At 49.9% G+C, this 12,161-nt stretch overlaps 2 protein-coding genes across 3 annotated transcripts in view; one reads left to right on the forward strand and one right to left on the reverse strand.

Annotated features, from left to right (window-relative positions):
* The window catches only part of LOC136461939 (probable 3-beta-hydroxysteroid-Delta(8),Delta(7)-isomerase), a 30,919-nt gene extending 18,819 nt beyond the window's left edge, over window positions 1-12,100 (forward strand). Inside the window, exons 4-5 of one of the 2 annotated variants that reach the window (XM_066461328.1) lie at window positions 8,465-8,555; window positions 11,676-12,100. In XM_066461328.1, the coding sequence (XP_066317425.1) occupies window positions 8,465-8,555; window positions 11,676-11,912 (328 nt within the window). In that variant the 3' untranslated portion in view covers window positions 11,913-12,100. The remainder of the gene's footprint in view (window positions 1-8,464; window positions 8,556-11,675) is intronic. The other variant, XM_066461330.1, reaches the window with a different exon arrangement.
* Window positions 1-12,161, reverse strand: part of LOC136461938 (thylakoid lumenal 17.9 kDa protein, chloroplastic-like) — a 37,767-nt gene that overhangs the window by 3,390 nt on the left and 22,216 nt on the right. The window lies entirely within an intron of this gene.

Here is a 12,161-nt window from a genome sequence, read left to right on the forward strand (position 1 = left end):
ATGATATCTCATGGCTAGCTATCTCATGACTAAACAGCTACATAGTATGTACTTTTTTTAAAAAAAGTTTATCCTTTGTCATTAGCTATATGATGTCCATATTGAGATGTCCATCAGCTAGGAGGGTTCCTGCAGAGTGCAAAGATGCAACCTGCTGAAAATTTTATGTAGTAGAAGAATGACATAATGAAGAGAAGTAATAAGATGTGAGGAAACACATACAACAAGGCAAAACCAAACACTGGCATCCTAATATGTGCTGGAATGCCATCAGGCCTAGTAACTATAACAGAACCCTCATGATCTTTGGATGTGCCTTGACCTGAAGAATTAGTATCTGCTGTGTTTTTTGAGTCTGGACCTGATTCAGTATGACTGGTGCCGCATTCAAAAGTCAAAACTCCCATAGTCCCATAAACATGTTATATTTGCTGAAGCTCCCAATCACAGATTGAAAGGACCTAGAAGAGTAAAAAGAAATCTCAAATCTCTACAAATAAGTTGGCAAAGTATCTGCTTGGATGAAAAATAATAAACACACACGGTATCTAGGATAATATACCATAATAATAACAAAATATAAATAACTTATACAACAACAACAACAACAAAGCCTTTAAGTCCCAAACAAGTTGGGGTAGGCTAGAGTTGAAACCCATCAGAAGCAATCAAGGTTCAGGCACGTGAATAACTGTCTTCCAAGCACTCCTATCTAAGGCTAAGTCTTTGGGTATATTCCATCCTTTCAAGTCTCCTTTTATTGCCTCTACCCAAGTCAACTTCGGTCTTTCTCTGCCTCTCTTTACGTTACTATCCTGACTTAGGATTCCACTACGCACCGGTGCATCTGGAGGTCTCCGTTGCACATGTCCAAACCATCTCAACCGGTGTTGGACAAGCTTTTCTTCAATTGGCGCTACCCCTAATCTCTCACGTATATCATCGTTCCGAACTCGATCCCTTCTTGTATGACCGTAAATCCAACGCAACATACGCATTTCCGTGACACTTAGCTGTTGAACATGTCGTCTTTTCGTAGGCCAACATTCTGCACCATACAACATAGCAGGTCTAATCGCCGTCCTATAAAACTTGCCTTTTAGCTTTTGTGGTACCCTTTTGTCACATAGGACACCAGACGCTTGCCGCCACTTCATCCACCCTGCTTTGATTCTATGGCTAACATCTTCATCAATATCCCCGTCCCTCTGTAGCATTGATCCTAAATATCGAAATGTATCCTTCCTAGGCACTACTTGACCTTCCAAACTAACATCTTCCTCCTCCCGAGTAGTAGTGCCGAAGTCACATCTCATATACTCAGTTTTAGTTCTACTGAGTCTAAAACCTTTGGACTCCAAAGTCTCCCGCCATAACTCCAGTTTCTGATTCACTCATGTCCGGCTTTCATCAACTAGCACTACATCGTCCGCGAAAAGCATACACCAAGGGATGTCCCCTTGTATGTCCCTTGTGACCTCATCCATCACTAAAGCAAACAAATAAGGGCTCAAAGCTGACCCTTGATGTAGTCCTATCATAATCGGGAAGTCATCCGTGTCTCCATCACTTGTCCGAAATTAAAAATTTTGTGATAAGGGGTAACGTACTGACTAAATAGAATTTTCTGACTTCTCCAATTTCCTTTTTCAATTCAGCAACTCTCTGCACTCTGCTTGTAAAGCTCTTGGAACCATGCACTGCGTCGAAGCAAATAGATAGAACAAGGTGCTAAACAGACATGTAGTAGCAATGCAATCCGGCCCTATAGGACCTGAAGTCCATCCCAAAGGAATTTGAGGTGCATCAGCCGCTGTGTCCGTTGATGGGGTCTGGTTTGCACATGGTAAAGGCAACAGCAAGAAACATTGTTAGCAAGCATGCGCATTGTTACCTTTTTCTAAAACTGTAAAAGAGCTATTCGTATATGATATATATTTGGATTCTTCAGCACTTGTTGGGATCAGAACCTAGAAGTACCTAGAAATATCAAGGCCATTTCTTAGCACCTTGTGACTTTGCTTTCTTCTGGATACAGACCGATAAGTCTTTTTGAGTTTCACAGAAAAAGAATTAAGTCAACCCATCAGAGGACAATTTTCATACACACTAATAAATAGTGTCATACTCAAAATTACTTGTTCGTCTGAAGAAAGGGACATCTTCACTAAAGCGCGTGGAGAGAAACTGTCTGCCAACGAATGCCAGGGGAGCGACGCGGACGGCGATTTCCTTTTCTTTTCTAAAGCGCAGTGAAAGCGGGCGGGAATCGCAGCATGGTGGTTTCCTTTTCTATCGAGCGGGGAGAGCGGCCAAGGATCGCAGGGTAGACCGACGAGGTGAGGCAAAGTTTTTGTCGCACCAAAACGGTGTCTCCTCTTTAGGCTTTTTAGTTGTGGGAGATTCTACAATCGATATCTTGACTCTTGATTTCATATGCCTAGAGCTACAAACAATAGGTTGTTTCATAAAAGATGACAAAGCAGTTCAAATCGTCTCCAAGCCAAGGATGTGAAATAGGCATTTCACGTCATAATTGGATGCACAAGCAGTTCAATATCTGATTCGATGATGTATTTCTTCTGTTAGAATAGGCGCCTAAGGGGCCTGCTATGGGCCGGCACCAAGCCTGTTCGGCTGGTAGCCTAGGGGCTGTTAGAGTATTAGGAATAGTACCACATTGCCTAATCATGTGAGATGTTAGTTCCATGTACTCTATATAATCAGCCCATGAGGCCCAATGCAATATATTAATATTCCTCCAATTATATTCTCTTTCATGGTATCAGACTAGGTTAGGTCTTCCGCTGCCCAACCCACCCCACGCGCGTCCGGCACCAGCCGCGCAGCGCCCTCGCGCGCCGGCAAACAGCCGCGCAGCCCGCCCATGGGGTCGTCCTCTCCACCAACCCCCAAGGGCGACGAAGATAGCTCCGCCACCTCGCTCCAGGGTGACGAGGTCGCTCGGCGCCTCGCCAATGAGCAGGCCAGCGAAGCCGCCGCCACCGCGCAGCGCCTGGAGCGTAAGCGCGTGGCCAAGGAGGAGGCGCGTGATGCTGCTCTGGCACGCGCTCTCGAGGCCGAGCAGCAGGCCGCAGCCGCGGCCAAGGAGCGAGACTGACGCCGCCCTGCGCGCCAGCGAAGCCCTTGCGCGCGCGGCCATGGAACGCGCAGCCGCCGCTGCTGCACTCGCACCTGAGCCATCGGGCGGCGCCTCTCCACCGCCTGGAGGCGCCTCTACGCCAGCCGATCTCCGAGCGGCCATGCTCCACCACGAGGCCGTGGCGCTGCTCCAGCTTCACTCCCAGGCTGTCGCCGTCAGCAACATCCGGAACCACGTCACCACCGTCCTCGACGTCGACTCCGGTAACTTCAACCGTTGGTGCGATCAATTCCTGCTCATCCTCGGCAAGTTTTCGCTTCAGGGCCATGTCCGCGAAGAGCCTCCAGTCCCAATTTCCCCCGATTGGGCCCGGATGGACTGCGTCGTCAAGTCTTGGATCATCGCCACGCTCACGGACGATCTTGGCGAGATCATCCGTGCCCAGGGCTCCACAGCTCGTCACGCCTGGCTCGCCGTCGAGTCGCAGTTCCTCGGAAATCGGGAGGCCCGCTCCATTCAGCTGGAGACGCAGTTCCGCAACTTCGTCCAAGGCGACCTCTCCGTCACCGATTTCTGCCGCAAGCTGAAGAAGATGGCCGATGATCTCACGGCCCTCGGCGAGGTCATCACCGACCGCACCCTCGTCCTCAACGTCATCCGCGGCCTCAACGAGCGCTTCGCCCACGTCGGCACCCTGCTACGCCGCGCCAAGCCCTTCCCCACGTTCCTGGAGGCCCGTGAGGACCTCATCCTCGAGGAACTCACCATGGCAAACCGCAAGGAGACTCCAGCAGCTGCCCTTGCTGCCACTACGACTCCTACAGCAGCTCCTCCTTCGTCCAGCACCGGTTCTGGAGGCGGTGGCGGGGGCTCCAAGCCTTCCAACAACCGCCGCAACAAGCGCGGCGGCGGAGGCAAAGGTCAGGGCAGCAGCGGCTCTTCAGGACAGGGTTCCAAGGCTCCTACCGGCAACAACCAGCAGCAGCAAGCTGCTGGACAGCAGCAGCAGCAGGCCGGAGGGGGGCGCCCTTGGCCGAGCTTCTACAACCCCTGGTCCGGCTCCATCCAGATGTGGCCAGGGGGCCCTCGACCACCTCTGGCGCCCATCCCGGTGCCTCCTCACCTCCAGGCGCAGCAGCAGGCGCAACACCAGCAGCAGCAACAGGCCCTGCTCGCCCAGCAGCAGCAGCAGGCGCTTGTTGCTGCCCACCAGCAGGCTGCCGGTCAGTGGGTCGCTCCGGGGTATTACAACCCTATGACCGGTCTCCCCTCCTGGGACCCGACGGACCTCGCGGCGTCATTCAGCACGACGTCGCTGACCCCTCCTTCGAACAATGAGTGGTACTTCGACTCAGGTGCTTCTTCACACATGACAGCTCAGTCTTCTTCTCTTTCACATACTCAACCTTCGCGGTACCCTAACCCTTCATCTATTATTGTCGGTAATGGCTCCCTTATTCCTGTCATTGCAACTGGCTCCACAGAGTTATCACCTTCTCTACGTCTTAATAATGTTCTTGTGTCGCCACAAATTATTAAGAATCTTATCTCTGTTCGTCAATTCACTATTGACAATAATTGTTCTGTTGAGTTTGACCCCGCTGGTTGTTCTGTGAAGGTTCTTCCGTCTCGGAAAGAGATCGTCAGGTGTAATAGCTCCGGGCCACTGTACCCACTTCGCCTTCCACTAGCACTCTCCTTTGCCGCTCAGGGCTCCTCTCCACTGTGGCATCGGCGTCTTGGGCATCCCGGTCATGAGGCCTTGTCAAAGCTAGCGTCTAGTGTGTCTTTTTCTATTCAGGATTGTTCAGATTTATGTCATGCTTGTCAGCTAGGACGTCATGTTCGTCTACCTTTTCATGTGTCCACCTCTCGTGCGTCTAGCAAGTTTGATCTTATTCACTGTGATTTATGGACCTCTCCAGTTGTCAGCATCTCTGGTTATAAATACTATTTGGTCATACTTGATGATTGCACTCATTATCTGTGGACATTTCCTTTACGACTTAAATCTGACACTTTCAGCACGCTTGCTCACTTCATCGCCCACGCCTCCACTCAGTTTGGCGCCCGCGTCAAAGCCGTCCAGTGCGACAACGGGAAAGAGTTTGACAACTCCAGCACCCGCCACTTCTTCCTCACCCAGGGCATCCACCTTCGCATGTCCTGCCCTTACACCTCGCCTCAGAACGGTAAAGCTTGAGCGCATTATTCGCTCTACAAATAATGTTGTTCGCTCCCTACTCTTTCAGGTGTCCATGCCTCCCTCCTACTGGGCGGAGGCTCTCTCCACGGCGACTGTTCTCCTCAACATATTGCCCACCAAGACTCTAGAGTTCTCCACACCTCATCTTGCCTTGTTTGGCAAGCCACCCACATATGATCATCTGCGAGTTTTCGGTTGCAAATGCTACCCCAACATGTCCGCCACTGCTATTCACAAGCTTGCTCCTAGGTCTGTCATGTGTGTCTTCCTAGGCTATTCAGCTCATCATAAAGGGTACCGCTGTCCTTGACCTATCATCCAATAGAGTCATCATCTCCCGGCACGTCATCTTCGATGAAACGGCCTTCCCTTTCGCTGAGCGTCATGGTCCCCGTACTCCAGCAGACCTCGAGTTTCTTGCCGATGACAGTACTGATATTGTGCCCGCTCCTATTGGAACCGTCGCACAAGTGTTTACCTGCAGGGACTCCCTCCAGCACCTTCGACGCCACCCGCGCCCCTGCCGGTCCCCGTGCGGCCGTGCCTGGGGCGCCCCTGGAGCCTCCCAAGGATGCTGAGGATCCTCGAACGCCCACACTCTACGTTCCCCCCGCCCTGCGGGTGTCAGGGACGTCCACCGCGCCACGCGCGGCCACCAGGAGTCTCTTCTGCGCCACGCGCGGCCCTGGAGCTGCCCGACGCGCTGCGTGCAGGCTCGTCTTCCTCGGGTTCTCCGGTGTCTCTTCAGGCACCCCGTGGGCCACCACCAGGTTTCCCACCCCTCCGGCCACCCCGGCCGCCCAGCGACTTCACGTACGTCTACAGTCGTCGACAACGGGAGCTGCCGGCTGCCCCGACTGCGGCCCCAGTCGGCCCGGCTGCTGCACCGGCCGCCCCCACTGCCGCTGCCGCTGCCCCGCTGCCCAAAGGGGCGGTTCCTGCTCCTCCGGCAGCCAACCAGCACTCCATGGGCACACGATCAAAGAGTGGCTTCAGGATGCCTTCTATCTACCACGCCGTGCCTCTCTCATCGGTGCCGAAGACCTTCCGTAGTGCTCTTGCCGACCCCAATTGGCGAGCAGCTATGGAAGAAGAACACAGTGCTCTCCTACAGAACTGCACTTGGGACCTTGTGCCTCGTCCGCCTCGGGCCAATGTTGTCACTGGGAAGTGGATCTTCAAGCACAAGTTTCAGTCTGATGGCTCCCTCGAGCGGTATAAGGCGCGTTGGGTTCTTCGTGGTTTTACCCAACGGCCTGGTGTGGATTTTGATGAAACCTTCAGCCCTGTCGTGAAGCCTGCCACTGTTCGCACGGTGCTCTCCTTGGCGCTCTGTCGCCGCTGGCCCATTCACCAGCTGGATGTGAAGAACGCCTTCCTTCATGGCGACTTGACTGAGACAGTGTATTGTCAGCAGCCGTCCGGATTTGAAGATGCAGCTCATCCTGACTTTGTCTGTCTTCTGAAGAAGTCGCTCTATGGCTTGAAGCGGGCTCCTCGTGCTTGGTACAGTCGGATGGCTTCTTACTTGCTGTTCATTGGGTTTGTTGAAGCCAAGTCAGACACTTCTCTCTTCATCTATCAGTGCGGATCAGACACAGCCTACCTGTTGCTTTATGTTGATGATATTGTCCTCACAGCTTCGTCTTCAGATTCTCTTCGGCGGATCATCTCAGCTCTTCAGCGGGAGTTCGCCATGAAAGATCTTGGTGAACTACATCACTTCCTCGGGATGCATGTTCAACGATGCGGCGATGGACTTCTGCTCTCACAGCGATAGTACATGCTGGATATCTTAGATCGCGCCGGGATGGCTGAGTGCAAGCCGTGCTCTACTCCAGTTGACACCAACTCCAAGGTTGCTGCAGCTGAAGGGGGCCCAGTGTCCTGATGCTACAGACTTTCGCAGTCTTGCAGGAGCTCTTCAGTACTTGACATTCACTCGCCCAGATATTGCATATGCTATTCAGCAGGTTTGCCTTCAGCATGCATGACCCTCGAGAGCCTCACCTTGCTGCCCTGAAGCGGATTCTTCGCTATGTTCGGGGCACACTCCACCTCGGTCTTCTGCTGCGACCGTCTACTCCGACTGATCTTGTTGTCTACACCGACGCTGACTTGGGCTGGTTGTCCGGACACTCGCAGGTCCACCTCGGGCTATGCAGTGTTCCTTCGGCGACAATCTTGTTTCCTGGTCATCCAAGCGCCAGAATACAGTGTCAAGATCAAGTGCTGAAGCCGAGTATCGCGCAGTGGCTAACGGAGTTGTAGAGGCGACTTGGCTGCGACAGCTTCTCTTGGAGCTACGTGCCCCTCTTCGGCGCGCCACACTGGTGTACTGCGACAACATCAGTGCCGTCTACATGTCCTCCAATCCGGTGCAACATCAGCGCACCAAGCACATTGAGATCGATCTTCACTTCGTCCGGGAGCGAGTTGCTATTGGTGATCTTCGTGTTCTGCATGTTCCTATTGCTTCGCAATATGCAGACATCTTCACCAAGGGGCTGCCTACTTCAGTGTTCACGGAGTTCAGGTCCTGTCTAAACGTGCAGAGTGGCTGACGTTTCGACTGAGGGGGTGTGTTAGAATAGGCGCCTAAGGGGCCTGCTATGGGCCGGCACCAAGCCTGTTCGGCTGGTAGCCTAGGGGCTGTTAGAGTATTAGGAATAGTACCACATTGCCTAATCATGTGAGATGTTAGTCCCATGTACTCTATATAATCAGCCCATGAGGCCCAATGCAATATATTAATATTCCTCCAATTATATTCTCTTTCATCTTCTTTGGAATACTGATAGCATATGACATGTCACAAAATAACAGGCCTCTGCTATAGGATAGAACTATTTGTTCTCAATTTCTTTCAAAAGAAATTGGCTATACGGACACCTTAGTTGAATATGTGAAAGAAGCCAAGAATTAAAACCAATGGTACAAAGAGATGCATACTGACATAATCGCTATCCTATTTTTGTGTTGTGGGGATCTGGAATTACATTGCATGCTCACTGCAACCGCACACTAATAAGCAAATTTGCGAATAGAGAACATGTAGGTTAACTTAGGAGAACACACAACGTACCTTGTTACCAGTGATGGCCTTATTGCTCTGGCACTCCTTGCCGCACTGACACCACGTTTCGTCATGGCAGGGAGCAGCGAGCAGTGACCTCCGTGTGTAGCGTGGTTGCGGCAAGGTTAGCAGCAGGACGGGCCTTTCGTCAGCACGGAGACGATGGTGGCGTAGGTTACGTTGTCCTTGGGCACCCCTTCCTGGCCATTTCATCGAGCTCTACGTTCTGTCATTGGATGATAAACAAACAAATGAATGCTCTCTGTAAATTGGGAGGATAAACAATCTCATTAAGCAACAAGATCAAAATTCAGAAAATTATGAAGCACTGTCAAAATATTCTTTAACTACACTAAAAAAATTATGATATTTACCCGTGTCAGAAAACTACGATGGTTCAGGGAATGAAGAAAGTTGTAGCATTTAACTAACATGATGATGCTTCAGTAAATTATAAGGGTCTGGCAGAAATATAGTCACCTTGCTATCTAAGTATGTATACCAATCAACTATTTTCTAACTACGTTCTATACTGTTCAACTCATCAATCACACAGTATATTCAATTTTGATGGTCCTGCTTGCCTACAACAATCACAACTTGGGCACAATGAGTACTTGGGCACAATGAGTACCACAAGAATTCAGGGAAAAGTTGTATTAACTGAAGAAAGCTATTGAAGAACAATATGGCATCAATCAAAATTTTCGAACCTAGATCCAACTATACTATCACACAGCTTGTACAATTCATATGAGATGCCGACAATCCATCTGGCTGCAAATGATGCATATGGCTGAATCCAAACAAAAAAGAATCAGGAGAATTCTCCCAAGCACATTACCTACACTCGTTTGGTGGCCATCATGAAGAAATCACAAAGCCTACACATCATGGCTTATTGGCTTGCATTGGCACTGGCCACCCACCCGTTGGTCCTGCTGCCGTCGCTCCATGGAGGAAAGGGCCCGCCGCTGTCCACGCTGGTTCAATTGGGAAAGCTCGACATGGGGTATTGGTAGTAGATGGTAGTTGTGTGATGTAAAATCAGAACACAATCCCAGCCCGAAAGTACGAAATGTTAAAAATATTTGTTCAAGAATGGATCGGATGACGCATGACCTGAGCCTGGACTCTGCTTTAGGTCTCAGATTGTCGAGGATGCAGCGGGCCACAGCGCCAGCGTTACCGGAGATCACAGCTCAGCACAGGCAGATAGTCGGAGGAGAAGGCGGTGCGCCGGTGGCCCCTAGTCCCTAGGGATGCCCTCGTCGTCAGAGATGTGTAATCATGGCCGAGCGACGTAGGACGACGGGTGGTCCAGCTGACGCGACCGTCATCGGACCTCACATCGTCCCTGAGATCTCTCCATGGAGCCCCCAACGCACGGGCATCGGCGGTCCTTCCCGGCACAGCCTTGCGGCGGCGGCACTACTGCGAGCCAGGGAGGGAAAGGAGGCGTCGGCGTGGGCGAGGATGACGCCGCGGGCGCGAACGGCGAGGTCCACGGCGTAAGTGCGACAGAACGGCATCACGGCAGGTAGGGAGAGGAGGAGGCGGCGTGGGCAAGTGTGTGGGAGAGGAGGCGGCGGCGTGGCTAGGGGGAATGGGGGAGGAAGGCTGATTCAAGGTGGGATCTCGCGAGGGGATGGGGACCGGGTGGAACGATCGCAAGGGGGAGGGGGCGGACCGACGGAGGCGGGTATCGCAGGGGAGGCGGAGCGAAGACGAACAAAAAAAGTCGCACGAAAAAATAGTATTACTTTTGTTCTTTTTAGTTGTAGGAGAAGAGCACCTCCGCTGCTCCACGTGTAGTTGGACACCTTGGCTCGCATTTGAACGTGCTTTTGGCAGCAGCTCTACTTGTTTGGATCAGTAGGTTTCTGTTTCCCTAGCTATTCCTCTTTTTTATGTGGTGGAAGTATGCAACAATTTCAGTTCTTACGATATGTTTTTTTATTTCATATTGAAATCTGCATGATAGAAGGGCAGGCCTGGTGCAGTGGTGAGAGCTGTCTCACTTAGTCACTAGGTCGTGGGTTTGAAGCAGCCTCTCCGCAGATTTTGCGGGGGAAAGGCTTGTCTCGGTTTATCCCTTCCCCAGACCCCACTCATGTGGGAGCCTCCGGCACTGGGTCTCCCCTTTTTTTTCTTTTTTTTAGGAATCAAAGAGATCATGAACAATCGGAGCCTCATGTTCATGGGCTTTCTCGATGAGTATTTTTATTGCCCTGTGAAACGTGTGATATAGATTTGATTGAATCTAGAGGGGGATATCATGACCACATAACTAACCTATTTTAACTGAAGAATTATTGTGCATACTGCAATGTTTGCTTTCACAAATTCTTTACAGATTCATAAACTTGGTTTGATATTGTTTATTGATTTTGGAAATAGTAATTACCGTATTCTATTACTGATCATCTCCTCATTGTTCTTCCCACTTCCTAGATTCTAGAGACACTAGTTAGGTTGGAGATTTACACTAGATGTTTGGGAATTAGATGCATCAGTAAAGGCTTCAGTTCTCATGTATTTTCAGAGTTTCTTAGATCAAATTGATCCAACCAAAGCATAATGGACATGAGATGGTAGCAATGTCTACCAGTATATTGTTTCTAGTGATTTTTTTGCTCAAATCTGAAAAAAACAGAGAAAAAACTCATCTTGGCACCTTTTATAGTTGGAACATATATGTACAATTGGGAAGGTCCTTTATACTTGTCTAGTAAGAACTGTATCCAGGGCCAAACTGCGAACATGTTACCTGTAACATGAGATTTTGTGAAGAACTGTTCTTCTTGTGTGAGTGTTTTCAAATCGCCCGATTAATCACGATTAGTCGAGAAATTGGTCATTGGACATTGACCAGGTGCATCAAATCGATTAGTTTGGTTAGTTGACCGACCAATCAATTAATCGTCTATTAGTCACGAGTAGTCAGGCTTGATAGTTCCAGCCGCCTATGTATACACACAAAGCAACTTGATTTTTGACTAGCCCCAATTGCATTCTTTCTCGTCTCTATTGCCTGCTACATGCTTTCGAAGTTAATGCCCTCAATATATGGGTATTACAGCAGCGGCAACCGACTAGGGAGGTGATATGCCCGACTTGGTTAACAAGCCAACCAACTAATCAGTCCTAGCCTCCTAGGCGATGAGCGATGACTAGCTGTGGTTAGTTGGCTAGTCTCTGCCCAGGCAACTATAGAAGACTTGAAAACACTGTTTGGATTCATAATATAGCTTTTGCTTTTTGTCTCACCAATTTTTTTCTGCTTGCAGCTACGCTATTGCATCCCAGAAGTCCTTCAGCCATATTCTCCAGTTCACCGTTTGTCTGGGTCAGCTCTACGGATGCTTGGTTTACTTTATCACCGCATACTTGGATGGCTTCAACTTCTGGGTCGGTCCATTCTACTTCTGGGCATATTTCATTGGCGCAAACAGTTTCTGGATTTGGATACCGATGCTCATTGCCATAAGATCCTGGAAGAAAATATGCGCAGCATTTCAAGCTGAAAAAGTGAAGACCAAATAAAAGCTGTCTTAGCCTCCATTTGATTGGAATTAAGACTTGTACTGTGGAGAACCTCATTTGTTGTCTGAAATTCTTATGTTGCTTTTGGAAACTGCCTGTGTAGTTGCGAGTACCATCTTTGCTCAAACAACATTGTGATTTTTTTATGCAGAAAAAATGATTTTGTTTACATGATTTCTGTTTTTTTTTCTGGGTGAAATATAAAGGGTTGCGAGTACCATCTCAGTTTT

The sequence above is a fragment of the Miscanthus floridulus genome, chromosome 6 (genome assembly GCF_019320115.1).
Source record: "Miscanthus floridulus cultivar M001 chromosome 6, ASM1932011v1, whole genome shotgun sequence".
NCBI lineage: Eukaryota > Viridiplantae > Streptophyta > Magnoliopsida > Poales > Poaceae > Miscanthus > Miscanthus floridulus.